The sequence below is a fragment of the Balaenoptera musculus genome, chromosome 10 (genome assembly GCF_009873245.2).
Source record: "Balaenoptera musculus isolate JJ_BM4_2016_0621 chromosome 10, mBalMus1.pri.v3, whole genome shotgun sequence".
Lineage (NCBI taxonomy): Eukaryota > Metazoa > Chordata > Mammalia > Artiodactyla > Balaenopteridae > Balaenoptera > Balaenoptera musculus.
Window position 1 is genome coordinate 17,984,226 of NC_045794.1, and position 27,835 is coordinate 18,012,060.

A 27,835-nucleotide genomic window follows, 5' to 3' on the forward strand; every position below is an offset into this window, starting at 1 on the left:
GCTTTGATACAGTGTAAAGGCTAATTTGATAAAGGTTAACTAGAGATCAGAGCAAAATGTAAAACCTTAACTAATTATTTGTACAAGTGAGATCCTTAAAGATAGGAATAACAAAGGAGAAAACTGTTTCCTTTACCCAGCACATAAGATGGCACTGATGACATTCACTAAACATTGACGGATGGAAAGGAAGAAGGATGGAAGGAAGGAAAGAAGAAAGGAAGGAAGGAAGGAAGGAAGGAGAGAGGGAGGGAGGGAGGGAGGGAAAGGAAAGAAAAAGACAACACAGGTAGTAACTTAAAAAATACCAGAGCATCTTAGCTGATCAGAAAAACAGTACTCAAAAGACATGGAGTTCTAGCCCAGACTGTATCACTCACTAGTCATTAGTCCTTGAGTAAGGCACTTCACCTTTCTATCTATAAGTTTCCTCACTTCACATGAGGATACCATCTACCCTAGCAGCACAGTCATAAGAATCAAATGAGATAATACTGCGATTCAAAGTGCTCTGTGAATTTTTAAACAATGGGAAGTGTAAGATATTTTCATTTGGGGGAAATTATTAAAACACATCAACAGTATTCTGTTGCTGCTAAAACGTTATTCAGTTTTAGGCTACAATGAAGAAACTATAATATTTAGATCATAAGATCTATTAGTTTTAAGATTATCTGAGTTGAGCAGAGTGCATCTGGAACATGCTTTTTCAAAGGGACCCTGACAAACACTATTACATCCAGAATTAAGAAAAGGTAAAAAAAAGTTATAAATATTATATTATTGTCAAAGAATTAAAAATATTAAGCTTGCTTAGTCTAGAAAAAAGTAAATTAAGGCAAGTTATGACAATAATATTAAAATATTGAACTATGGCTATATAAAAGAAATACATTTGCTGCTGCAGAAGCAGAATGGGAACCAATAAACGGAAAATACACAGAAGCAGATTTCAATCACATAATAACTTTCCAATAATGAAAGTTATCCGCAGCAGGCAGAATAATGGTCCCCAAAGATGTCCATGTTCTAATTCCCAGAACTTGTGACTATGTTACCTTAATAGCAAATGGGACTTTGCAGATACACGCATACCTCGTTTTATTGCACTTCACTTTATTGTGCTTCACAGAGTTGCATATTTTTACAAATTGAAGATTTGTGGCAACCCTGTGTCCAGCAAGTTTATCGGCGCTATTTCTCCTACAGCATTTGCTCACTTCATGTCTTTGTGTCACATTTTGGTAATTCTCACAATACTTTCAAACTTTTTCATTATTATTATATTACAGTGATCTATGATCAAGGATCTTTGATGTTACTATTGCAAGAAGATTATCACTTACTGAAGGCTCAGATAATGGGTAGCATGTTTTATCAATGATGTATTTTTTAATTAATGTATGTATATTGTTTTTTTAGACATAATGCTATTGCACACTTAAGAGATTACAGTGTAGTAATCATAACTTTTGTATGCACTGGGAAACCCAAAAATTCACGTGACTCACACTTTACTGCGATGCTCGCTTTATTATGATGATCTGGAATCAAACCTGCAATATCTCCAAGGTATGTCTATATGATTTAGATTAAAGACCTTGAGATGGGAAGATTATCCTGATGGGTCTAAACTAATTACATGAATCCTTGAAAGCAGAGAACTTCCCCGGATGTGGAGAGGGAGAAGTGAGTAGTAAAAATGGTCAGAGATGCTGGCTTTGCAGATGTTGCTGGCTTTGAAGATGAAGGAAGGCAGCTGTGAGCCAAGGAATGTGGGCAGCCTCTAGAAGCTGGCAAAGGCAAGGAAGCCTTTTCTACCCGGTAGCCTCCAGAAGGGAACATAGCCCTGCAGACATTCTGATCTCAGCTGTGTGAGACCCATGTCGGATATCTAACCTACAGAACTATAGGATAATAAATTTGTATTGTGTAAACCACCAATTATGGCAATTTGTTATAGCAGCCCATACACGGCCCAACAAGGAAAGACTGCCTCAAAGATAAGCAACCTGTCTTCAGAGAGAGTCATCAAGAAGCTGTTAGAGATGATACGATAAGCAATTCTATAATGAATGGCTGGGAATCCACAGTGCTAGCACTATGACTCCTTTGAATCCCATGATTCTACAACTGAAGTAAGGGTCATTAAATTGAAGGCAGTGGAATGAAATGGAGTAGAATACTACATTCAAAGAACCTCTGTCTCTTTCAGATTTCCAAGTCACTTAGTCCTCAGGTGCTTCAATCATTACTTGATCCCAAAGTTCAAGAAGTCATTTCTAGTTGTGGGTTCACCCATTATGAAAAGGATTTATAATTACGTAGGTTACTGCTAGATACTGGTATAGCTTTTATGGTGGTGTTTTCTGGAACATTTTGGGGACAGGTATTCTTAGGGACATTAACCTGAAGTGCACTTCCACCACTATGTCCAAATTCTACTCCCATCCCCAGTAATGGATCCAAATTTAGTGGAAAACTCCACTAAATTTGAAGATGTTCGATTTTAGATGGAGTGAAAACTCTAAAGGAGGTTGGAGAACCAGATTTATAAATGGTTAATAACTGCACAGAAGGAGAAAGCAGGGGAAGGATATATTTACATAGCCTGCTGGTCTCTAATATACACTGTCTATCTGTAAGCTAAGTTATTTTGGCTACATCCTTCTGGAGAAACCAAACTAGAGCAAATTCATAATCAACATAATCATCGAATTTTATTTGCGGATCCATAGGTAGAAGCGAGTTATCCATCCAGGATATAAATACAAGACAATCATCTATGGAGCTTTTTAAGATACAGATTCTAAACTCTGCCTTTATAGATTATGATTCAGTAGGTCTAGGCTAGTATCAAGATTTCTAAGAAGAATTTCAGGAAGCTTCACAGATAAATCTTATCCACAGCCTGAGTTGCATACTTACTAACCCCTGTGTCCACCAAGAGTATATTTTCCAGCCCCTCCTTTTTTGCCAGCAAATATAAATGAGAAGACCTATGATCCTGTCCAGTTCATCCAGCACCATCCATACTCTTTCATTAATGATTCTCATGATTTAAAAACTCATATAAGTAAACATTTGGGCACCTCAGTCCCTCTGGATCCCCCAGCTCTCATCTTGATGTTGATTTGATTTGTACTCTGAGGATTTGTCTCCCCTTAATTCTCTGTAATTTCACAAGTTAAACCATCTTTCCTTGAGTTAATTGACTTGTCTCTTTAAGGACTCATTTGTCCAGAGGGAAAAATGAAATAGAAAGAAACAAAAAGGCCATATTCTTACCAAGAAGACAATGTTGGTATTTTGATAGAGAGCTCGGGCCACACAGATTCTTTGCCTCTGACCCCCACTCAAGTTGATGCCCTAGAGAAGAAATATCCATAAACATCCACCTTTTATATTAGTAGATGATCTGTTGATAAAAAAATTCCCTTTAAAATACAAACTTCTCTAAAAGAATCTTAAATTAATGGTAATTTATTAATTAAATTGTGATAACATTAGTAAGATAAAATGCAAGCTGTTTAGTGGTCAATACTTGAATTATATTAAGGTAATTTCTGACTGATAACATTAATCCTCTTTTCACTCTGATAGAGAACTCTGCTGTACCAAAGCATTAATAACCATAAACCAAGGTGAGTGCTGAAGATGCAAGTAATCCCCAAATTGTTTCCAGTTTCATGAATTGTGTCTGTAGTATACTGAACACATGCCTCTTAAATTCGATATTACAAGTTTTGTTCAACAGAACTACACAGCAATATGCTTTTATAATCAAGTACTGATTATAAAAATTTGAAAAACTAGTATTTATTGAGCACTTAGTATGCACCAGGCTGGTGTGAATGGCTTTCCATTCCTTACTTCTATTATTCGTCAGAGCAATTTCAACATGTAGGCATTTTTCCCCACGTGGAAATGAAGACTCAGAGAAGTCCAGGTCATGTCTTAAGCACTCTACTAGGTTGCAATAAAGAACAGCCATGAATAACGCAGACTACAGAGTTGGACCAATCCCACCTGCACCAATGACTCTGACTGGGCAAGTTCCTTAACCTTTCTCAGCCTTGGTCTTCTTGGCTGCAATACACTGATAACAAAACACCCATATAACAGCTTTGTTGTAAAAGTAAATAATGCACGTAAAGCCTTTTGCCCAGTACTTGCCACCTATAAGAGTCAAAAATTTTAGCCAATATTGTTATAAATGATTACATACAGGTATAAATATTTTTCAGCTAGTCATAGAACAGTATGATGCCAATGTAAAACCTGTTTACACAAAGAAAAAAGAACCCTTTAACAGGAATAAATGGATGTTGACAAGAGTGGAAGAAGTTGTCGGAAGCAATCTCAGTTTCCAAACCAATTTACAGTAAACTCCAAGTAAGTAAAAATACATTTGATCAAAGTCAGGGACTGCTTCCCTTCCCTTGAGAACTCTCAAGCAGCTAGCGAAATGTGAAGTGCATGCTGGTTACTCAACAAATACTTAAGAGACGTGGCATCAAGAACTCCTGTTTCTAGAACTTGTCACTAGGAAAGCACATAATTCAGAGCTCTCAGATTTTCTTATGCTCCATGAAAGGTTAAAGACAACCAGAAGACTTTTCTAGATTTGTGTTCATTGTTTAATTAAACTACACATAGCTCACCCTCTCTCCAATTTCAGTTTGGTCTCCGAATGGTAGTAAGTCAATATCCGGCTGAAGAGAACAGGCATCTGTGACAGCTTTGTACCTTCGGGAGAAAGTATTTTGAGTTTTTAGATCACTATTAATATACTGCCCATAAACTAAGTCCCAGGTCCAATGTCTTGGAAGCTGAAATAAAACATTTATTGAACTATTTAGTATATACTAGCCTCTACACTAGGCTTGTAGATACAAAGATAAATAGATATTGGTTCCCACTTTTATAAAACTATTAACAAGGATCTACTGTATAGCAGAGGGAACTATATTCAATGTCTTGTAATAACCTATAATGGAAAAGAATCTGAAAAAGAATAGATATAAATAAGTACAACTAAATCACTTTGCTGTACACCTGAAACTAACACAACATTGTAAATTATACTTCAGTGAAAAAAGTGGTTAAAATTTTTTAAAAAAAACTATTAAATGGAGCAGAAGATTGACATAGAAACATATAATAAAAATGTACCTTGTTAGGTACTGAATATTATAGATGGGTAGGTATAAAGTGCTCCTAGAATACACAGGAAGAAATGACCGACTGCTCTGAGAAATTAGTGACGTCTTTGAGAGGGGGCGAGTTGTAAGGTGTATCCAGAAAGATGAGCTGTAATTTGCCAGGAATGAAAATGAGGGAAGGGAGGCTTAAGGAACTGCAGGAAGGTGAACAAGTTCATGGTGCATGTGAGGGATAAGAGGAGGCTCACTAGGGCTAAAGCATGGGTTACAGGTGGGGAATCTGTGTCCACAATCATGATGCTGAAGGGAGGAGAAAACGGAAGACGATGAGGACTGATGTACTCAAGCTGACCTAAGGCTGGATCTGGAAATTGGACAGACTGGAAATACCGGGAAGCACGGGCACTGGGAGTGCTAGGGAAAATATCAATGGTTTCATTTTCTCAATCACCTGGTCTTAAAATATTCAAGTCATTCTTGATTCTTCCCTTTTCTTCCCCCTGCTCTTATTTTGTCCATTCTTATTCTAGAATGCTTTTCTGTCAACCATCTCTTCTTCTTCCATTTCTACAGTCACTGCCAAGTGCAGGCAACAAACACAGCATGCCTGGATCATTATCCCAACAAACTTCTAAATGTCTTTTTGCTCCTAATACAGATTCATCCCACATAAATCTCTTATGACACTGCCAGATCACATTTACTTTGTTAGTCCCCGTTTAACACTTGCTGTGCCTCCCGAGAATGTCAGATTTATATCCGGCTGGCTTTTAAGGCACCTGACTGTCTCATCTCAGCCTTCCTTTACAATCTAGTTTGCTGCCATCAGTACACACAGGTCCCTTTCTGTCTGGTTTGTTCCCAGGCCCCAAACAATCCCACATAATTTGAGTTTTTCCTCCCACACTTTCCTCTCCCTTCCCCCTTCCTCATGCCTCTTCCCAGACCTAATTTTCCTTAACTTTCAGAACCCAGCTCAGGGTCTTAGGACACTCCCTACCCCTCATGCACGTGGCTTAAGGAAAGGGTCTTGCCTTTGTACACTCCAGCGGGTGTTTAAAAGATGATTGAAAGAGGACATATTCTGGCTGCTCCGAGTAACCAGACCCCTCAGATCCCATATTCCTTTTCTTCTGTCCACGGTTAACCCTCTTTCTGCTCCTTACTGGGATTTTTCTTCTGTTTACCAACAACCTCAGCACCATGTCCACCCCCTCCCCACACATACACACACACTTCGGTTACGGCTGTTTATTTTTGGTGTACAAATTCTTCTCAATAATTGTATAGGATGGGCTGAAACTTCCAACGAGGCTTCTCTTACAAGAGTTGACTTAATAGACCAGGTGATGAGGATGGACGCAGGGCAAACAGAGAAGAAAGGAAGTCCCAATACAAAGACTCCAGAACCAGCGGATAAGGTGGGGGGGGGGGATAAATTGGGAGACTGGGACTGACATATACACTCTACTATATGTAAAATAGATAACTAATAAGAACTTGCTCTATAGCACAGGGAACTCTACTCAATACTCTGTAATGGCCTATGTGGGAAAAGAATCTAAAAAAGAGTGGATATATGTATATGTATAACTGGTTCACTTTGCTGTACACCTGAAACTAACACAACATTGTAAATCAACTATAATCCAATAAAAATTTAAAACAAAAAGACTCCAGAAACCGTGAACCAAACATAGGGATTAGAAATAGTTGCTCATTTGAGTTCTAAATTTTATACATTCAAAATTACCTCTGTTTGTTGAAAGGACTTCCAAAGGTAATATTTTCTTCCACTGTAGCATTTAATAGCCAAGGCTTTTGAGCTGCGTAAGCCACAGAATACCTGTTCCTACTAGAAAATGGAAAAGAAAAACAAAACACAGCAAGGGTGCTGTGCTGAATCTGTATTTTAGTATAACAAAGAAAAATGAAAGTTGATAAAATATCTCAAAGACAGAAATGGGGAACTTCTAAAAGAGAACATTTTAACAACCATCAACCTTATTAATTAATGGTTAAATATTTCACTAAATTAAAGGGATGAGAACTTAATTAAAACAACACACAAGGTGCAAATTTTATTTTGCTATGCTAAAGAAGTATTTTACGATATGAACTATTAATTAAAATGTTATTTTTTAAAATGACTATAATTTTAAAAATAATTTGAAGATAAATAGCAATTAACTCTCTAATAGCCACGGATATTTTACTTTATATTAAAGCATTTTACATAACTCTGAATTTTATATGAATATCTTTAAAAAGATGTGAATTAATACTGTAATTATAGTATGTGTTTGTGGCTTAATTGAATGAACATATTTTAAAGTAATAGATAATATTAATAGATAATATAAATACTTCAAAACAAAGAGTGATCTTGAGGAGTCCATTTCAATAATGAAACTACGCATTTAAAAACCACATATTTCAATACATATTGAAATAGTTTATTTTTAAAAAATGATAACCTCCTCCCTGTCCCCCATTTTTTTGGCTTGCAAATTCTACCAGATGTCTATACATCAGATTTTAATTTGCAATAATTAGGAAAATGCATGTGAGCTGAAGATACAGAAGATGATGAGATTGGGGTAGGGAAGGGGTCAGCTTAAAATTCACACTTCCACAGTTAGTTTATGGTCTGTAAGTACTAATTAAGGAATTAAGGTTAAAAGAGAATAAAGTTAAGAAAAAAAGTACTTAGAAATGATCAGTGATCATCCTGAAACATTATGTCTTAGGAGTTTAGAAGGCATGATAATATACAGTATGCTAGTAGTCTCTTAGAAAACCATCTGTGTGGTAAAACAGTGGTTCCCAACCTTTGGCATGTCTGTTTCCCTCTCCCCGCCCCAGGTCCTTTAAGGTTTTTTTTTTTGTTTTTTGTTTTTTGTTTTTAATGGATGAAGCACTTGGCTCTCCAGCTCCAGCTTAGAAGCAGATCCCATCACAGTTTAATTCATAAACAATATACATATTAATTCTTATGCAATTTTATTTTATGAAATCCCAAATCCAATTCGCTAAGAACATTTGAGTTTCAGCCAAAGTTGAGACCCATGTGACTCATGGAGAAGATAACAGTTGACACAATGGGCCATTTTGTTTGGCAAATTAATTCTTTTAGCAGCCTCCAAATGTTGGGAACTACTGCTACTGGAAATATTGCTAGCGCATTTTAATAAATGACTTTGTACATTATCAGAATGAATAAAATGACTAGGAGTAAGAGATGGAGTTATCAGGTAAAGTCTGAGGAAGGAAGTTACTCTTATTAAATGCAATTAAAATAGAAATAATACCTTCTGGTTGCTTCAAAAGAAGGTTCAGATTCATTTACACTGCAAGTGTGGCAAACAATGTTCATTAATTATGAAATATAAATATAGAATGAATGAGTGTACATATCAGGTAAAAGATAAACATTGAACATATAAAATAGCTACATTTCCCAAATAGTTTTTGATATTAGTCCCAAAGGCAAACCAGATAAATGACCGTCTTCTTTTACATCTTCATCAGTGAGGAAATAATTACTTAGTAAGCTTCCAAAAGAAGGACAGCACTGTTCTCCTTCATATATAATTTGGGTTCATACAATGGACATGTTCTAGCCCCAACTCTGCTCCAACTACCTGTGTAGATTTAAGTAAACTTTGCAGAACAGTTTCTTAGTTTATACAAGAATTTGATGTTTCCAAGCGCTCCCTACCTTTAATATTTGAATTTAATCTATCTAAATTCCTAATTAGTTACCCTAAGGCATAACAAGAAATACTTTTTGCTCTCTAAACTTGAAGGGTTTAGACACAGCCTGGCCCTTAAGGAACTGGTAAGAAAGACGGACATGCACAATGCATGGTCACACTGCAACATTTGGGTATAATTAATTACTGATTGATATTATTTACGTAAAACAAGGTGTTTGGCTAATTAAATTTAGTTATATCTATTTCATTGGGGAAAAAACACCCGAGGACCTATTTTTTTATTATTCTAAATTTTAATATTTTAGTTGAACTCCATCATTCTGAATTCAAAAACCACACACATAATTAAAGTCTACAAGAACTCCAAGAACAGATCCTATTTCACTTTGGAAAGCATCATATGCTTTTGTGGAGAAAATGTACCTAAGTACATTACTTGGTGATGTTTAGCTTAGTGTTTCTAATGATAAGATTTTCACAACTGCACATTTCTGATGACATCATGGGGTGGTTAATAGAGGTATGGAAAAACAATCTCAGACTAAACCTTCCCTCTCAATAATGATTATTCTCTGATTTAAGTTGCTCATAAAAATAATGAAATGCACAATTTCCCAAGTGATATTTTCCACACAATATTCTTTAGATGCCAAAAAATTTGGATTTTATTTTATTTTTTTAGTGGTAAAAAAACCAATAAATGAACTCAATGGTTTTATTTAATCTGAGGAAGAGAGAAAACAGATGAGGAAGAGCAGGTGTATGGCAGAAATTAATGAATTAATTTTCCTATCAGCCATCCAGGTGGAAATGCCCATCAGATACTTGAAAATGTCAGCCCGAAATGGAGATATGAATTTGGAAGTCACCAATTTTTTTCAATTACTATTGATTAACTCCAACTATATGTATTTAATATCAATTGAAAAATATTTATTGATCACCCCCTAGTGCCAAAATACCAGAGATACAGTAAACAAAGAAAAGTCATTCCTTCTTTCATGTTGTTTTCTGTTTGGTGGGAACGTGACAAGGGAATAAACACCATGATAGGTGAAGGAAAAGGTGATATTAGAGCACAGATGAAGGACACCCAATCCACCTTTGGCAAACCAGGGTAAATAGAGGAGTTGATGCCAGAGGGATAAGAGTGGGTTAGATGGAGAAAAGGTGAAGAATATTTCAGACCAAATAAAATACATATTGGATGACCTTAAAGTATCCTGGTCATACAAGGAGCTGATATAAATTTACCATTTCTAAAAAAAAAAAAAATTTACCATTTCTGAAATGTGGGTGTCAATGGTGAGAGAAGAAAAGTATGAATTTTAAAAACAAGTGGTGAACAGCCATAGTGAAGGAGCTCATAAACCGTTCTACAGAGTTTGAACTTTTCCACAGAGCCACAGAAAACACTAAAAGGATTTAAACAAGAAAGAGATAACAGATTCAGTTTAGAAATATCACTCTGGTTGCAGAAAGTAACAAATAAATTGGAGGGAGCAAGATGGGAGGTAATACAGAGAGCCTTGAAGGCTGTCAGATACTGGAGATGAGAAGGCAGTGCCCTGACTTTGGGTGATGGTGAATGAATGAAGAGAAGTGGACATGTTCAAAGATACCTAGGATTGTGTGATTGACAAGATGGGAAGGGATGGAAGGGAGGAAGGAGTGACAGACAGGGGACACAGATGAGGAAATGCATATGGTGGGGGAAGATATAAATTCAGAATCAGACACATTCAGTTTGAGATACCTAAGGGATGTCAGAATGACCATGGCCAGAAAGCAGAATTTGAAGCTCAGGAGACAGATCTGGTAAACAAATGAAGCCTTTGGGATGATTTTCCCTCATAATATATGCCTTAGATCCCAAGGACTTTGGATTCCTTCCTTTGCTAGTGAAAAGCCAATAAATGACTTCAACAATGCTAGCTTATCACAACGAAGTGAACAAAGGAGCAGGAGCAGATAGAGGAAACTAAAATCATGGGAAGCTGTGTGATTGCCCAGCAAGTATATATAGAGGCAGAAAAGAAGGGAACAAAGACGGAACCTTGAAAAACATCACTATTTAACAAATGGCCAAGGAAGAGACATCTGCAGAAGGGATTGAGAGGAGCAGGCAAAAGTTCTAAGAGGAAAACTTGACTGTGAGTTTCACTGGAAACTAAGCAAGGAAACCTTTTGAAGAAGAAAGGTATGGGCAACAACGTCAAGTGGGCAGGAGGTCAAAGGGCGAAGGGGAGGGTGGGACGAACTGGGAGATTAGGAATGACATGCATACACTACCGTGCATAAAACAGAGAGCTAGTGGGAAATTGGTGCTCTGTGACGACCTAGATGGGTGGGATGGGGGGCTGGGAGGGAGGTCCAAGAGGGAGGGGATATAGGTGTACATGTAGCTGATTCACTTTGTTGTACAGCAGAAACTAACACAACCTTGTAAAGCAATTATACTCCAATAAAAAAAAATAAATTTTTTAAAAAGGTGCACAGTGAATTTAATAACTAGGATGGCACTGATGGACTGGATAAGAATAGTTTCAGTGGAGTGGCAGAGGTAGACATGAGACTGCAGTAGACTGAGGCGAAAGGAGAATAAAAGGAACTGGAGGGAAAGAGGAAAGACCTTTATTAATTTATTTAAAATATTTACTTATTTTGGCTGCACCAGGTCCTAGTTGGGGCATGCAGATTCTAAGTTGCAGCATGTGTGCGGGATCTAGTTCCCCAACCAGGGATCGAACCCGGGCCCCCTGCATTGGGAGGGCGGAGTCTTATCCACTGGACCACCAGGGAAGTCCCAGGAAAGGCCTTTTTATCTACAAAAAGAAGGTGAGACAGTGGTAGTTGTAAGGGGCTGTGGGCTGAGATTAGAAAGATAATAGGGATGGAGATGGAAAGAGAGAGAGAGAAAGAGAGAGAGAAAGAGAGAGGGAGAGGAGAGTCCTGTGTGTCTACAAAGAGAAATGGAAAGAGCCCAGGTCTGGGTTAGATGTGAAGTAGATGAAAAGCAAAAAACAACATGCTTGGCTTGAGGGTGTCTCAGTCTAGGAAGGAGACCAGCCCACATTACTTATTTGAACAAAGTGCAGAGGGACCAGAAGAGAAGGTACATTTCAGTCCACCTGGGAAAATTAGAGATTTTGTCAAAGATACAACATCAGAGTTGACACCAGAAAAAACAGTGAGGCCACCAACCTGGGAGAGGGCATTACAGAGGAGGTATGTGTATTTGAAAACGACCTGCAGTCCAGTGTTACTGGAACACAATGGAAAGGGTGGGTGGAATGGCAGGATATGAATTTAAGAAGTTAGATAGGGACCACATCGGGAAAGGCCCTTTTATGCAAAGGTGTCTAGAATATTTCTTCTACATTTTGGCCAGTCAAGAAAAGAATTATAAGCAAGAAGAAAGTAATTAGATTTTCATGTCAAAAGGTAAATCTCACAACAGTGTAAAGAAAGGTGAGGGAGTAAGTAGTTCACAGTGAGTAGTTCACAAATGCGATTAAGTACCTGAACCAGGAAAATTAAAATAGATACAAAAATGGAAGAACAGACATAAGAAAAGTGATTGGTTGGATTTTGCAGGCGATAGAGAAAGAAGAATCTAGGTTGAATCCTTGAGCTCTGACTTGGGCTCCTACCAATTGATTTCAGGGGGTGAGAACACAACCCTTCGAGGATACAGGCAGAGAAGGAGGTTTTGGAAACATGAGCTCAGTTTGGATGTGTTCAATTTGCAGCTTGTATAAGACTTTTTGGAGGAGCTATTAGGTTTTCAGAAGAAGGTTCTTGGCCAGAAATGTACACTGGTGTGTCATTAGTACTTAGAGAGAAAACTGAAGTCAAAGATATAAATAAAGGAAGGGGATCCTACAGTAGACTGTATATTCTTCCACTTGTATTGCAGCTCCTTACTGTTTAACTCATTAATTTTGGCTTATTCTTAAAATGTAAGTTCAAGGATCATTCATGTATGCCTCCCCCCCTAAAAAAACCTTGTTGATCTCACAAACTCAACTCAGGTCACCTATGATTTGTTCTTGTAAAACCCTGTACTTTTTCTTCCTGATATTTAAAAAATTTAACCAAATAATTATGAAAATACTTTCTTACTTCCTCGTGGCCTTTCCTGCTGAACACTACGCTTCATGAGAATAGGGGGCTGGTTTCCCTTATTCAGTTATTTACCCCCAACAATGAATACAATGATATGCATGTTACAGGTGTCCAATACACATTTTAAACAAATGAATAAGTAAAAGTATCATGGAAACCAAGAAAGGAGTTGGTTTCAAGGAGTCATCCGTGGTGAACAGTTTCAAAAGCTATGGAGAAGTTAAGCACGATTGAGAACAAATTATGACAATTGAGCATTTAGGCAGTCATGACGAGAACTCTTCAGCCAGACTGCATTGCGCTGAGAGGAAGGAGAACAAGGAGGTTAAGTGTGGGTAGATTCTTCTTTTAAAAGGAGAAATGCTCCCGTTGTTTATGAGATAGGAAAGACCTTTTTTTAAAATGGAGGCTCATGGGAATTCCCTGGTGGTCCAGTAGTTAAAACTTCACCTTCCAATGCAGTGGGTGAGGGTTCGATCCCTGGTCGGGGAGCTAAGATCCCACATGCCTTGTGGCCAAAACACCAAAACATAAAACAGAAGCAATACTGTAACAAATTCAATAAAGACTTTAAAAATGGTCCACATCAAAAAAAATCTTTAAAAATAAAATAAAATAAAATAGAGGATCATGAAATGAGGAGGGCAAGAAATTAAAGACTTCTATCAGAAAGAAGGGTTCATTCATGTAGTAATGTCATGCAAAAGGCAAAACAGCGTATGGAGGATCTTCACTTCTGAAGTCCTCCCCTTACAGAATTTAGATATATTTTCCTTTAAGAGTGAAAGTTAAATCACATATACTAGTTTCAGAGGAAGAAAGAAAAGGTAGATATAGATCCATTTGTAGGTAGTCATTTCCCATGAACAAATTAAAAAATTATTCTCTTTCATTTTCCATGAGTAATGTAGCCCTTAACTTCTAGAGACCACCTCTCCAAACTTTTCACTTAACAATATGTTTAATCAAATTCAATTGAGGAAGGTTATTTTCTTCTCTTCCTAAATAAATAAATAAATAGAGTTAGCTCCGAATTCCAACATCAGATCTTATCTGATTACATGAAAATCACCAGTTCCATGTCTATAGACTCATCGTCCACTATTCGATGTGGCAGTGAACAGTGATGAAGGCAAGCGAGAAAGTGAGGAGGTCAAATGGAAAAATCCCCTTCTGGAAAATGGCATCCAATTTCACTTCCACATGCAGGATTTTGTGTGTATCTTCCTTCAAGAGTAAAAGTTAAACTTGGTATTCTAGCAACTTCCAAGTTCATGGTTGGTACCTTATGGAATGGGAAAGAGTGACTTTTGCAAGCTTAAATCAGGAACAATATTTGGAAGAAGGGGAGCTAGATGTGGGCGCAAATATGCTATATCATGTCTGATCCAGGAAAGCTGACTCATGTTATCACCCCTTCATGCCAGGCAACATCACATGAAAAGGAGTAACTCCTCAATTTGCCAGTCCTAGAGTAACTCAGCCACTGTTATAAAGCCAATTAGCAAATTAGCACCAAGACATTAGCAAATAGGACATCATGACAGATGGGGTCTGACAGGATGGCTGATGGCATGGGCAAGGTGGAAGAAAAAGAAAGGGAAACCAAAGATAAATGATGGCTATGTCTCACATGATTACCACAATTATTACACATTCTGGACTCCCTCATTGGAACCGTCCATCAGGTAAAGAGTTTTATTTAGTCTTAGTTCCTAAGATGTCAGTAGGAATTATTATTTATCATGACAACTAGGAAAGGACAACTTCAGTCAGGCAGAACATTTGCTTTTCAACAAATACAGAGCACACCCAGATGCAGGGGCAAGAACCCTGGCATTCTGACAAGTTTGGAGAATTTTTCAGTCCCTCCCTCATCTCTCTCTCCTTTCCCTTCTGGGGCTACTGCATGTCAGACTAGGTCAAAGGTAGCAATTGCCAAGGAGGCATCCTATGTATAAATGTCTTTGTGTACCAAGTTCTACCCATGTAGGTCTATCCTGGATGAGCAACAGTGCCTTCTCTCCCGCCCAAAGTAAATATTTCTTGCTGCAACAGGGCAGAGTACTTTATAGGACTTTGGTCCTGCCATCTATGAGGACACATTTAAAAATAAAATTCAGGCAACCAGAGATACGTGCAATGATGAAAGAATGACAGCAAGGCACTTGGTGCTTTACCATAACATTTAGTTTATTGTTTTGCTTTATTTTGTTTTGAGCTTTAAAAATTCAGCAAACAATTCAGTCTGCTGCGGTAAAGTACTTCCCATACACACCATCAACCTACCAATATTGATAATTTCTAAATTAGCTTTATTCTAATAACATTTATATGCCTATCCTTATTGGACTAGGCACAAGTTTTTTGTTTTTTTTTTTTTCCAGGATGAAAAGTCATTGCAAATAATTCTTTTAAAAAGGTCAGTATTCTCTGAACATTCCTGATTTGAAAATACGTTTTATCAGATATTAAGGATACCATGGAAAAAAATTAAGTAGTTCTCATAAATAAAGAAAAATAAAACTTGTGTTAGCTTATTTAATCTCTTAGGGGGTTAGTTTTTAATTTGTGTGTGTGTCAGACAAACCCAAATATTTTTTGAAGAAAATTTCAGTCCTTTCTGCCATGAAGAGATGGGATTATTGTCTATTAAGGCAAGTATTCATAAAGAGATGATTTTTAAATTATAGTGATTCTATAAATACTTAGAATTTTCTTAAATCCTTTCTCACATCTTCATTCTATTGGCTCTGACTTTAAGATATAACCTTTTCTTAGCTTTTTTTAAATTAGGGTCCATGGGAGATATTTCTTTCTTATTTCTTTAAAAAAAAAACCTTAAACTTTATTAAGTATATGTGTGTTTTTTATCTCTTGTCTCCCTCTTTGACTAGCTTTCATGAAGCTCAGAGTAGAATTTGGGACCCATGTGTTATAAACATGCAAGACTCCAATGCATGCATTTCTACCCTATTAATTGCTCAGATTATTATCTAAACCTTATTTTCCTTCTTGATATCTTTATTTTTCAAGCTTTATTATAGTATGTTATATAAAATAATTCACAACTTTTATGAAATGAGATAGGATATAAATTTGCTTAAGATATATATATATATGTATCTTGCTTAGAAACTCAATAAATAAGTAGACTGTGTAAAATACTTTCCTAATTCCCATATCATTTATTTATCCACTAACAAAATGATAATGATTATTAGTGATAATATTGGGAGTCAGTTTGGCCCAAGTGGAGCTAATCTTAAGTAATACTAGAGAAGACTAGATTTTAAGAACATTCTAGAGATATGAAAATAAAATCTCATGCTTTTTCTGTCCCAGTCTCTCATTCTTTCTCTCTGTTTTAATGCTAGTGAAACAAGGTAAAAACAAAAGCCAAATAACTTCATTATGGCCGTACATGTCATACAATATAATTTAATCCAGTAAAACCTGCTTCTCAAAACCTGCGTCCATCCAAGCTGGCAGGTGATGGTGGCAGGGTACACACCACCTAGCATCTGACCTTAGGGATCAACAGGGACCCATCATGAAGCAAACTGCAGGGAGCAGTTATTACCAAGCTCTCTACTGGATAAGCACTAAACAGTTTCATGTCTACTACTCCAACAGGAATAAACTGTACCCTCAACATTTCTCAGCCTCCTTCTTTCACCAAGGATACCAAAAATAGGATTTATAGTTCTGCTGTTTCCAGCTCAAATTTCACATCCAAGCATCTCCATCTCTTAATTGGAGTTTAAAATAGAGTCTATTCTAAAAATGCCTGTAAATAGTTTTTACACATTCGTAAGAGATGCCTGTGTATGTAAACAGTAGATTAAGCCACAATGGAACTTACAATGATAAGAACTAAATGATATTAAAGGACATGTGTAGGTCTAGGGCAAGGTTTCCTCAGCACAACTGACATTTGGAGCCAGATAATTCTTTGTTGTGGGGAGGCGGTCCTGTGCGTTGTAGGATGTATAGTAGCATTTCTGGCCTCCACTAACTAGATCAGTAGCAGCCCAATTCCCCTAGAACGACAACCAAAATTGTCTCCAGACATTGCCCAATGTCCACTAGGGACAAAATCACACCTGGTTGGGAACCACTGGTCTACAATCCAATATCTTAGATAAACTGTAAACAATTTCTCCATAAACTGCTAATGGGGGAGGGGGGTCTACCAGGTAGATCAAACTAAAGAAATATGATTCATTCTTTATTACACAATTATATAATATTATGGTTCTGAGTCACTTTATTACTACAATGTGCTCTGAAGAACCCAAAACAACCACTCAAATATACAGAAGAAGTACCATGTCTTTGGGTTTGCACAACACGCTAGTCTGACCCAGTCATGTCCCTAACTAGACACTTCTAGTGTCTAGTTTAAGTTGGATGTGAAGAGAAAAGGCTGATTTCTCAGCCCCTTATGAAGAGTTTGGAAAAGATTATTCGATATTTCTTCTCTGAACATTGGACCACTAAAGCTCTCTGTGCACATATGCTTTATAAATAATGCAAGTTTTCCATAACTTCTTTGACTATGGGATGAATTTTTAAGTTGTGTTTCTTTGAGTGTTACCCATATAACTTTCAAAATCTATCTTTACAATCCCAATCTTACTTAAAAGCAACATACAGGTTTCTCTCTGATAAACCTCTGTAATAAATTGTTTTATAATTTTTAATTTACAACATTTAAAGTTTCCACTAATTTGATTTTTTTTAAAGCTATGCTTATTTCTGAGGGGTCCTCAGACTCCTAACATGGAAATCTATTGCTCTAATTTCTTCCCTTGAGAGATCATCAGATGTATGACAGAGCAACAGAAACCAATTAAAAATACACATACTTGCTCCAGTGAACTTTTCCTTCCAATGTCTGCATCTCACCGAGGATGGCAAGGAGAAGAGAGGACTTCCCACATCCCACCTGGCCCACAATCATGGTTAACTGACCTACAGAAAAGAAACAAAGGATAATAACAGGATAACATGGAATTCACTTGGTAAAATAAAATCAAAACACATTTAGAAAAGGCTGATGTTTCACAATCAATGGGCTACTTTTGGTCTCCAGCAATAAAGTATTCTAAACAGCTCCCTTCCCTGATACATAAGTTTTTTGGAAAATAGAAGAAAAATTAAAATCTATAGATCTTGATGTATTATTTTTAAAACTATGAGAATAACTGACACTAGTAAAGAAAACAGTGAAATACTTGCCTAAATCATCTAGATTAGTGTTACCTTTATTGTTCAATTCATTCAGGAGAAAAAGGCAATTTTGACTAAAATAGATAATTGGGCTTAAAATGATTTGGGGACTGTTCTTAAAATACTTTGATTTGCATGTATAATAGAAAAATCCCAACTACTGACCATGAGGTCAACTCAAAAAAATAATTCTATTCAATTATCTAGACATTTTAAATAAAAATATTGGGTATTTATGTCTTAAATATCTTGAAAACTTCATCAGGTTTCCTCAGGGATAGAAAACTACTTTCTCATACATCCTTTCTTTAAATTCTTCCTTCAAAAAACTGAGAAATGAACTACTCCATTATTTAAATGCCACAAATCAGCAAATAAACTGAAAGCAATTCATTTGGATGGTAAATAACTTGTCCAAAGGTCCACACTCTGCGGTGTAAGGCAGGTCTTATAATTCCCAGTCACCTCACAGTGATACAGGGGTTCATGAGCTTCATGGTACAAATAAATATTAGTAATGTTTGTCTTGAAAAAGTCTTTCTCTCCTTTTGTTAGGCTCGGTTATGTCGGAAAACCATGGTCATGATAGTTAACAATTACAAACCCGAGTAACAAATGATTCTTACCTGTTGGAATTCGAATATTTATATTAGATAAGGTAGCTAAACCACTGCCCCATGAAAAGTACCCATTTGTGACCTAGAAAATAAGAATACAGAAATTAAATTATAAAATTATGTAAATATGTGGTGTTAGAGAATTATTCCAATTAAAATAGATTTCTTTTTAAAGCACTGTAAGACTTTCAACACAGTAGAACACACAGTGCTGAAATTCTAATTTAGAGTTATAACTGCTTAGAGGTATAAATGAAACACAAAAAGAATGGAAGTGAGAGGAGGGTCTTTGAATTAATGATATTATGAAGAATGCTAAAAATTGCAACAATTTTCCCTGAAAATTTGGGATCATTTATATGTGAACATTCTTAAAAATCAATCACCCAAATATTTGCCAATGTAACTGCTACACTGATTATTTTCTCACTGCTGCAATTCCCAGAATCCTGTGATGCAAAGTAAAGAACAGAAATAACTACAAATTATTCCAACAAAATGATTCCACTAGCTAGGAAGGAAGGTTTTGTAATGAATAAGTTTCCTGAACTATGTGGATTTATCACTCTCCCTTGATCTTAAAAGAAAAGGTAAAGGGGAGGAAGAAACAGCACATAAATGAGGCAACATTGCTTGGTGGTATAAACCTCAACAACCAGCAAACAAACAAACAAAAAGACCTTAGAGTCATCCAAAGCAATCTATTGTTTTAATATGTGTCAAGAAAACTTGATAGTTTTAACAGTTACAAAAATGGGAAACGAAAGAGGTATAACAGAACCCAAGGGTTGGAAGGGTGAACAGAGACAGATGAGGGGAGAGAAAGTGCCTGAAAAATTAGAGGAAACTAAAGTAAGGCTACACTTTGCTCATAAATTAATATTTTGTTTCCAAACCCCAAGTGATGAAATTTCTAAGCACATTTTTGTTCAGGAATTTTGCAGAATAGATTGGTAATATCTAAATTATAACTAAAAATATCCTTAAAAAGCTCTTAAAATGAACAACTAGAGTGCAAAAGTTACCTGAAAAGGCTAGATTATGTTTTTCCATGTAAGTTTTCTCTAGCTTGGCATTTAATAATATCCATCACATAGATATGCATGAAATTAGTCCTGGAAGGAGGGTGGCCTGGAAGGGCTCAATAACTGATCACTTTACAAATACCTGCTGAGCACCCAGTCTATGTGAAGTCCTGTGTTAGGACTGATGTGGGCTACAAAGAAGGTATAATGCATCCTCCCTGCTTCCCTGCTCAACTGAGCTTACAGTCAATTGAGTAGTAAACCAAGGCAAGAGAGTATGGACTAAGTAACAAATGGAGGGGCAGACAGACGAAAGTGCAACAGCAGTTCATAAGGAAACTCATTTACGTCTGAGATGAGTCAAAAAAAAGAAAATATTTTGAAAAAGGAGGGTCTTTTAGCTAGTTTTGGAAAATATGCTGAATTTCAGCAAAAGTATTTCTGAGTAAAGAACTACAGTGAGAACAGGTTCAGGATCCGAAAACCATGAAACGTGTTATGAGAAATAATGAATAGAGCTGGCTAGGGCAGAGGTTTAAGATACAGTGGCTAAGTGACAAAGGATGCTCAAAGAAAATCTACAGTCTTCAAGGCTGAGAATCCCTCTTTCTCGGAGAAAGTGGAGAGCAGGCTAAACGAGGTGCAAATACAGATGGGCTGGGGAGAGGGTCAGCATGGAACTGAGAGGCCCTCCATAACAACCTTTACGTTTTCAATGAATTGAGAGGGAAGGTTATCTGTAGAAACAGGAGGCAGCCAAAGGAGAGCGAGAACGAGGTGGGAGGAGATTAGTGACAGATGAAGAGCTACTGTAGGTGATGGAGAATCATGCTGAAGGGAGGCATGGGAAAGGATTGCCAAGGACCATGGAGAGTCAGCCGAGGGTGGAGGTAATGAAGCTCTGGCCATGCCAACTTGTACCATTAAGTCGTTTTCTCCACAGAACTTAGCACCCTGGGGACAGCAGCCCAGAAGGCATGGGGTTGAACGGCTACAGAAGGATGTGAAAGGGCTGGGAGAAAAGAAGGGGCTCAAGTTACCGCAGGTTGCAATGAGGTTAAAAGCCAATGGTGGTGTGATGAATTGGGAGATTGGGATTGACATATATACACTAATATGTATAAAATGGATAACTAATAAGAACCTGCTGTATAAAAAAATAAATAAAATAAAAAATAATGCAGGGGGAAAAAAGCCAATGCCAGTGAAGGTGAAGCCCTAAGGGAGCTGTAGGGTAGGGCTGTGCTGTCGGTGACCGGCTGGGATAACAGAGGCTAAGATCTCAGAGGGGCCATGAGTCTAAGTGGTGGCCAAGTGTGAATGCAGGTGAGTTTGTGGAAATGGAGGGGTGGTCGATTAAGGGGCTTGGGGGCTGGGATACTAGATGGGCTGTGAACCTGGAAGTTTAAATCACATCCAGGTGTGGCACTTACTAAGGTAGAAAGCTGGACTCGGAAACAGGTACCTAAATCTTCAGTGAAGGTGGGTGAGTGATTATGAGGTTCTCTGATCATAGACATGAGAAAGGTACAACACGCTATAGCTTCACAAGAGTGTGAGAGAGGAAAGATGTGGTTGGAAAGCAGCAGGGAAGAACCAGAAGAATACAGTGTCACCTCCTGATTTGGTCCTACACAGAAGTATAAGAGGGAACAGAGCTCACTTGAGAGGGATGGAGGAGAGTCAAAGTGAATTCCTCCCGCTGTGATTTGCCCTTCCATTCCCTCCTCCCTTTTACAAAATCGTCTCACTTCTCCACCATAAGGGTTAAAATCCTGGCTTCCCAAACTAGCTGTTTGACCTTGGAAAATCAGCTAATATATAAATCTCTGCAAAGGTTCATAAAAGGATAGGTACAAAGATGGTTATCACAGCATGGTTTGTGATGGAGGAAGGATGGAGGCCAACCCAGCAGCCATCACTAGGGGACAAGTAAAAGGCAGGGATGTTACAGAATGCAGTGGTGCAGCTAGAAGGAGCAAACAATTTCAGGAAACTGAAAATATAAATGCTCATGACAATACTACATATTTCACAGGGATATGAGTGTGTTTAAGTGCATATATTGAGCATATTATTGCTGGCACCGTACTGTTGGGAGGATGAGGGGATATAGGCATAAGGATCAGGGATAAAGGGAAAGGATGAATTAAAATGTAAAGGCAGGAACGAGACAATGCAAAAAGCCACCTACTGTATGATTCCATTCATATGAAATATCCAGCATAGGTAAATCCGTAGAGACAGAAAGCAGATTGGTGTTGGCAGGGGCAAGAGAAAGGGGGAAATGGGGAGTGACAGCTTAATGGGTACGGGGTTTCCTTTTGGGGTGATAAAAATATTTTGCGACTAGTAGATGGGATGGTTGTACAACTTTGGGAATCTAAATGCCACTGAATTGTTGACTTGAAAATGGTTAATTTTATGCTATGTGAATTTCACCCCAATTGAAATAATTTTTTGAAAATCTAAGGGCAGGACCTTCCACACACCATTGTCCACTCTCTCCTGCCAAAAGTAAATTAAAATGCTGAGTAAAATATAGTTTGTAAAAAACCTCATTAAAGCAAGGAGTAAGGAAATGTCTAGTGATAGTATAAGGAAAAGTACAAAAAGATATATACACTCCAGAGCACCTAAGCTTCTTTCCTTCCAAAAGGGCCAAGAATAGCTAAGATATTTTAGAAGAAAAAAGATAAGGTGTAAGAACTTGTCCTAAAAAATGTCAGTGTTTATTAGAAAGCTATAATAATCACAACAGTGGAATACCGGACAGACAAATCAGAGAAAAATAAAGAAAGAAATCTGTGTGACAAGACGGCACTAAAAGTCAGTGGGTACGGTGACTGATACACAGTGCCTGGACAACCCGACATCATATAAAAAATTAAATCCAACCTTACCGACTTACTACTAAATGCAGTAAAATGACTACTACTAAATTTACTACTGCTAAACTTACAGCTAAAATTATTTATTACTGATTTCCCTACTAAATCACAACCTTACTTCATACCAACCACAAAAATAGATTTTAGGTCAATTAAAGTACTAAAAGCAAAAGGTGTAGCTCCAGGGATTTTAAGAACCAATATAGAATATCTTTATACCTTTTGGTAGAAGAAGATATCTTTTTTTTTTTTTTTTTTTTTTTTTAATTTTTGGCCACGCCATGTGGCAAGTGGGGTCTTAGTTCCCCAACCAGGGATCAAACACATGCCCCCAACATTGGAAGTGAGGTCTTAACAATGGACCACCAGGAAAGTCCCCAAAAACGTTTTCATAAAGGAGGCAAAAAGCAAAGCATTAGCCATAAAGGAAAAGTTCTATAAACTAGATTACATTAAAATTAAGAATTTCTGATACCATAAAGAGAGTGAAAAGCCAAGCTATGGGGTGGGAAAAGAATTCTGTAACATATATAAGTGCCAAAGTAGTACCCAGAATTTTTTTAAACAGGGGGAACAAATAACCTGGCAATTCACAAGAGGAGCTCCAAACCCAAATGGTCAATATATATAGGAAAAGGTGCTCAACCTCATTAGAAATCAGAAAATTACAAATAAAAACCACAGCAAGATACAACTGCACCTCCTCCCAACACACAACACACATTTTGGCAAAATATTGGAAGCACTGGTGAAGAGGGAGACCAACTGGAATTCTCGATCACTGTTTTTCTTTTTTATAAATTTATGTATTTTATTTATTTTTTAATTTTTGGCTGCATTGGATCTTTGTTGCTGCACGCGGGCTTTCTCTAGTTGCGGCAGGCGGGGGCTACTATTCATTGCGGTGCGTGGGCTTCTCATTGTGGTGGCTTCTCTTGTTGCGGAGCACAGGTTCTAGGCAAGCGGGCTTCAGTAGTTGTGGCACACAGGCTCAGTAGCTGTGGCTTGCAGGTTTAGCTACTCCATGGCATGTGGGATCTTCCAGGACCAGGGATCGAACCCTGTGTCCCCTGCATTGGCAGGCGGATTCTCAACCACTGTGCCACTAGAGAAGTCCCTCAATCACTGTTAATGGAAGTGTAAAATGGCACAACCACTTTAGAGAAAAGTTGGCCATTGTGAAGAAAAGTTGAGGATGTACAGCCCTATGACTCAGCAATTGTTCACAACAGCCTCAAAAAAAATAACCAAAAGTCCATCAAAAGTATAACAGATCAATAAGTTCTGGTATATTTATACAATGAAACTATACACAGTGATGAGAATGAATGAATTACAGCTTCACATAGCAACATGGATGAATTATATCCACATAATGTTGAGCAGAAGAAGCAACACACATACACATACATGCACATATTCAAACTTAAAAAAAACTAAAGCACATTTTTAGGGAGGCATACATAGCAAGGATGATCAAGGAAATGATGACCACAAAAGTCAGGGTGGCGATTGTATCTCGGGGGAGAGATAGAGAGAGTGCAGCTAAAGTGTGTGCTGGGGGGACCTTCAGAGGAAGCTGATGATGTTCTTCATTTGGTAGTGGTTGCACAGGTATTTACTTTTTCATTTAACAGTGCATACATGTTGTATGTACTTTTCTGTAGGTATGTTGTATTTCACAATAAAAAAGATTTCAAAAATACAAATGAGTAATAACCAATTTGGGAATTCCCACTATGAATAAACGGTGAATTCGAGCTTGAAGGGGTATCTAAAACTGCAGTGGCCATTCAGTGGAATAGCAGACTCCAGGACATTGATGAGCAGGGGTTTGTTGTTTTTTTGTGGGTTTTTTGGTGCATGAAGGGTCAATTCTGGGAAAAAAATCATGATAACCTTCCTTTTTTCCATGAAAAATGAAAATAAATTGAATAAGGCACACAGAAAAGATGTATTTTTAGGTTCCCACTACACTGAAGAGAAAATGTCGATTAAAAAACACTCTTTTTTTAGTCACTAATACATTGTTATTTTCTGGGCATATTTGAGAATTGGCAGCATAGAGGACCCTTTCTAGTCTCTCATTACTTACTTTATCATAGCTTAGTTCACACCCTACTTGTACATTATAATTGTCTAGGGAACTACTAGAGATGTTTTCAAAAATGATGCCCAGGTTTATATATATATATATACACACACACACACACACATACATATGCATATACATATATATATATATAAATGTGATTCTAATGTACAGCCAAGACTAAGAATCACTACAGGACTTGCCTGGAGGCACAGTGGTTAAGAATCCACCTGCCAACGCAGGGGACATGGGTTTGATCTCTGGTCCGGGAAGATCCCACATGCCACGGAACAACTAATAAGCACACGAGCCACAACTTCTGAGCCTGCACTCTAGAGCCCGAGAGTCACAATTACTGAGCCCACACGCTGCAACTACTGAAGCCTGCGTGCCTACAGCCTGTGCTCTGCCACAAGAAAAGCCACCACAATGAGAAGCCCGTGCACCGCAACAAAGAGTAGCCCCCGCTCGCCGCAACTAGAGAAAAGCCCGCACGCAACAACGAAGGCCCAATGCAGCCAAAAATAAATAAATAAATAAATAAATAATTAAAAAATGAGTCACTACAGCTCTTTGAAATTCACAGGTGATATACCTTATCCTCAAAACAACCATACTAAAATGGCATCCCCACCTCAAGAGGGGCAGACCATGGTTTAGAGAAGCAATTTGCCCAAATCACACATCAAATTAATGGCAAAGGGAAGGCTAGCATTAGCTTATTCCATCCAGTAACGCATTTGTTCCAGTTGCTAAAAGCCTGTCGTGGGACAGGTATGGTGTCAGGCAATAAGGATAGAGAGAGGAGAATTAAATGTTGTTCTTGGCTTTACTGTACCACTCACTGAGCATCCCTCACTCTGACTGGGCAGGGCAGGGAGTGGGACAGCCCCAGCAGCCAATGTGGCTAGTCTTCTAAACAGCTAGTTTCCAGACTCTGTTGGCTCTGATGTCCAGAGGCCCTTGACTGCTGCAGGCATCTGTTCTGGTTCCTGCATAACCCTGACCCCTTCCAGGGGCTGATCCCAACACTCAGTCCTCAGCCTGTGTTCCTGTGGTGGCCTGTCCTATGAAGCACTCATGCTTGGGAAGAGTACAAATGGCTGAGTGTCAATGACAAAAAACAAACAACCCTTTTGCATGTAGCTGTCCAGTTTTCCCAGCACCGCTTACTGAAGAGCCTGCCTTTTCTCCATCATATTCTCTTGCTTCCTTTGTCAAAGATAAGGTGACCAAATGTGCGTGGGTTTATCTCTGGGCTTTCTATCCTGTTCCATTGATCTATTATTTCTGTTTTTGTGCCAGTACCATACTGTCTTGATTACTGTAGCTTTGTAGTATAGTCTGAAGTCAGGGAGCCTGATTCCTCCAGCTTTGTTTTTCTTTCTCAACATTGCTTGGGCTATTCGGGGTCTTTTGTGTTTCCATACAAATTGTGAAATTTTTTGTTCTAGTTCTGTGAAAAATGCCATTGGTAGTTTGATAGGGATTGCATTGAATCTGTAGATTGCTTTGGGTAGTATAGTCATTTTTACAATGTTGATTCTTCCAATCCAAGAACATGGTATATCTATCCATCTGTTTGTATCATCTTTAATTTCTTTCATCAGTGTCATATAGTTTTCTGCATACAGGTCTTTTGTCTCCTTAGGTAGGTTTATTCCTAGGTATTTTATTCTTTTTGTTGCAATAGTAAATGGGAGTGTTTCCTTAATTTCTCTTTCAGATTTTTCATCATTAGTGTATAGGAATGCAAGAGATTTCTGTGCATTAATTTTGTATCCTGCTACTCTAACAAATTCGTTGATTAGCTCTAGTAGTTTTCTGGTAGTATCTTTAGGATTCTCTATACATAGTATCATGTCATCGGCAAACAGTGACAGTTTTACTTCTTTTCCGATTTGGATTCTTTTATTTCTTTTTTTTGGCTAAAGCTTCCAAAACTATGTTGAATAATAATGGTGAGAGTGGGCAACATAGTCTTTTTCCTGATCTTAGTGGAAATGGTTTCAGTTTTTCACCACTGAGAATGATGTTGGCTATGGGTTTGTCATATATGGCCTTTATTATGTTGACATAGGTTCCCTCTATGCCTACTTTCTGGAGAGTTTTTATCATAAATCGCTGTTGAATTTTGTCAAAAGCTTTTTCTGCATCTATTGAGATTATCATATGGTTTTTATCCTTCAGTTTGTTAATGTGGTGTATCACATTGGTTGATCTGCGTATATTGAAGAATCTTTGCATTCCTGGAATAAACCCCACTTGATCATGGCACATGATCCTTTTATTGTGCTGTTGGATTCTGTTTGCTAGTATTTTGTTGAGGATTTTTGCATCTGTGTTCATCAGTGATATTGCTCTGTAGTTTTCTTTTTTTGTGACATCTTTGTCTGGTTTTGGTATCAGGGTGATGGTGTCCTCGCAGAATGAGTTTGGGAGTGTTCCTCCTTCTGCTACATTTTGGAAGAGTTTGAGAAGGACAGGTGTTAGCTCTTCTCTAAATGTTTGATAGAATTCACCTGTGAAGCCATCTGGTCCTGGGCTTTTGTTTGTTGGAAGATTTTTAATCACAGTTTCAATTTCAGTGCTTGTGATTGGTCTGTTTATATTTTCTATTTCTTCCTGGTTCAGTCTCAGAAGGTTGTGCTTTTCTAAGAATTTGTCCATTTCTTCCAGGTTGTCCATTTTATTGGCATATAGTTGCTTGTAGTTATCTCTCATGATCCTTTGTATTTCTGCAGTGTCAGTTGTTACTTCTCCTTTTCAGTATCTAATTCTGTTGATTTGAGTCCTCTCCCTTTTTTTCTTGATGAGTCTGGCTAATGGTTTATCAATTTTGTTTATCTTCTCAAAGAACCAGCTTTTAGTTTTATTGACCTTTGCTATTGTTTCTTTCATTTCTTTTTCATTTATTTCTGCTCTGATCTTTATGATTTCTTTCCTTCTGCTAACTTTGGGGT

General features: G+C 37.6%; 1 protein-coding gene across 9 annotated transcripts in view; it reads right to left on the reverse strand.

The window, feature by feature from the left end:
• The window catches only part of ABCC9 (ATP binding cassette subfamily C member 9), a 142,541-nt gene that overhangs the window by 62,691 nt on the left and 52,015 nt on the right, over nucleotides 1-27,835 (reverse strand). For 7 of the 9 annotated variants that reach the window (XM_036865706.1, XM_036865710.1, XM_036865707.1 and 4 more), the window contains exons 18-23: nucleotides 18,874-18,946; nucleotides 17,884-17,989; nucleotides 8,477-8,515; nucleotides 6,919-7,020; nucleotides 4,665-4,749; nucleotides 3,289-3,369 (exon numbers count right to left, since the gene is read on the reverse strand). In XM_036865706.1, coding sequence (XP_036721601.1) covers nucleotides 3,289-3,369; nucleotides 4,665-4,749; nucleotides 6,919-7,020; nucleotides 8,477-8,515; nucleotides 17,884-17,989; nucleotides 18,874-18,946 — 486 coding nt within the window. The remainder of the gene's footprint in view (nucleotides 1-3,288; nucleotides 3,370-4,664; nucleotides 4,750-6,918; nucleotides 7,021-8,476; nucleotides 8,516-17,883; nucleotides 17,990-18,873; nucleotides 18,947-27,835) is intronic. The other 2 variants (XM_036865708.1, XM_036865709.1) reach the window with 2 other exon arrangements.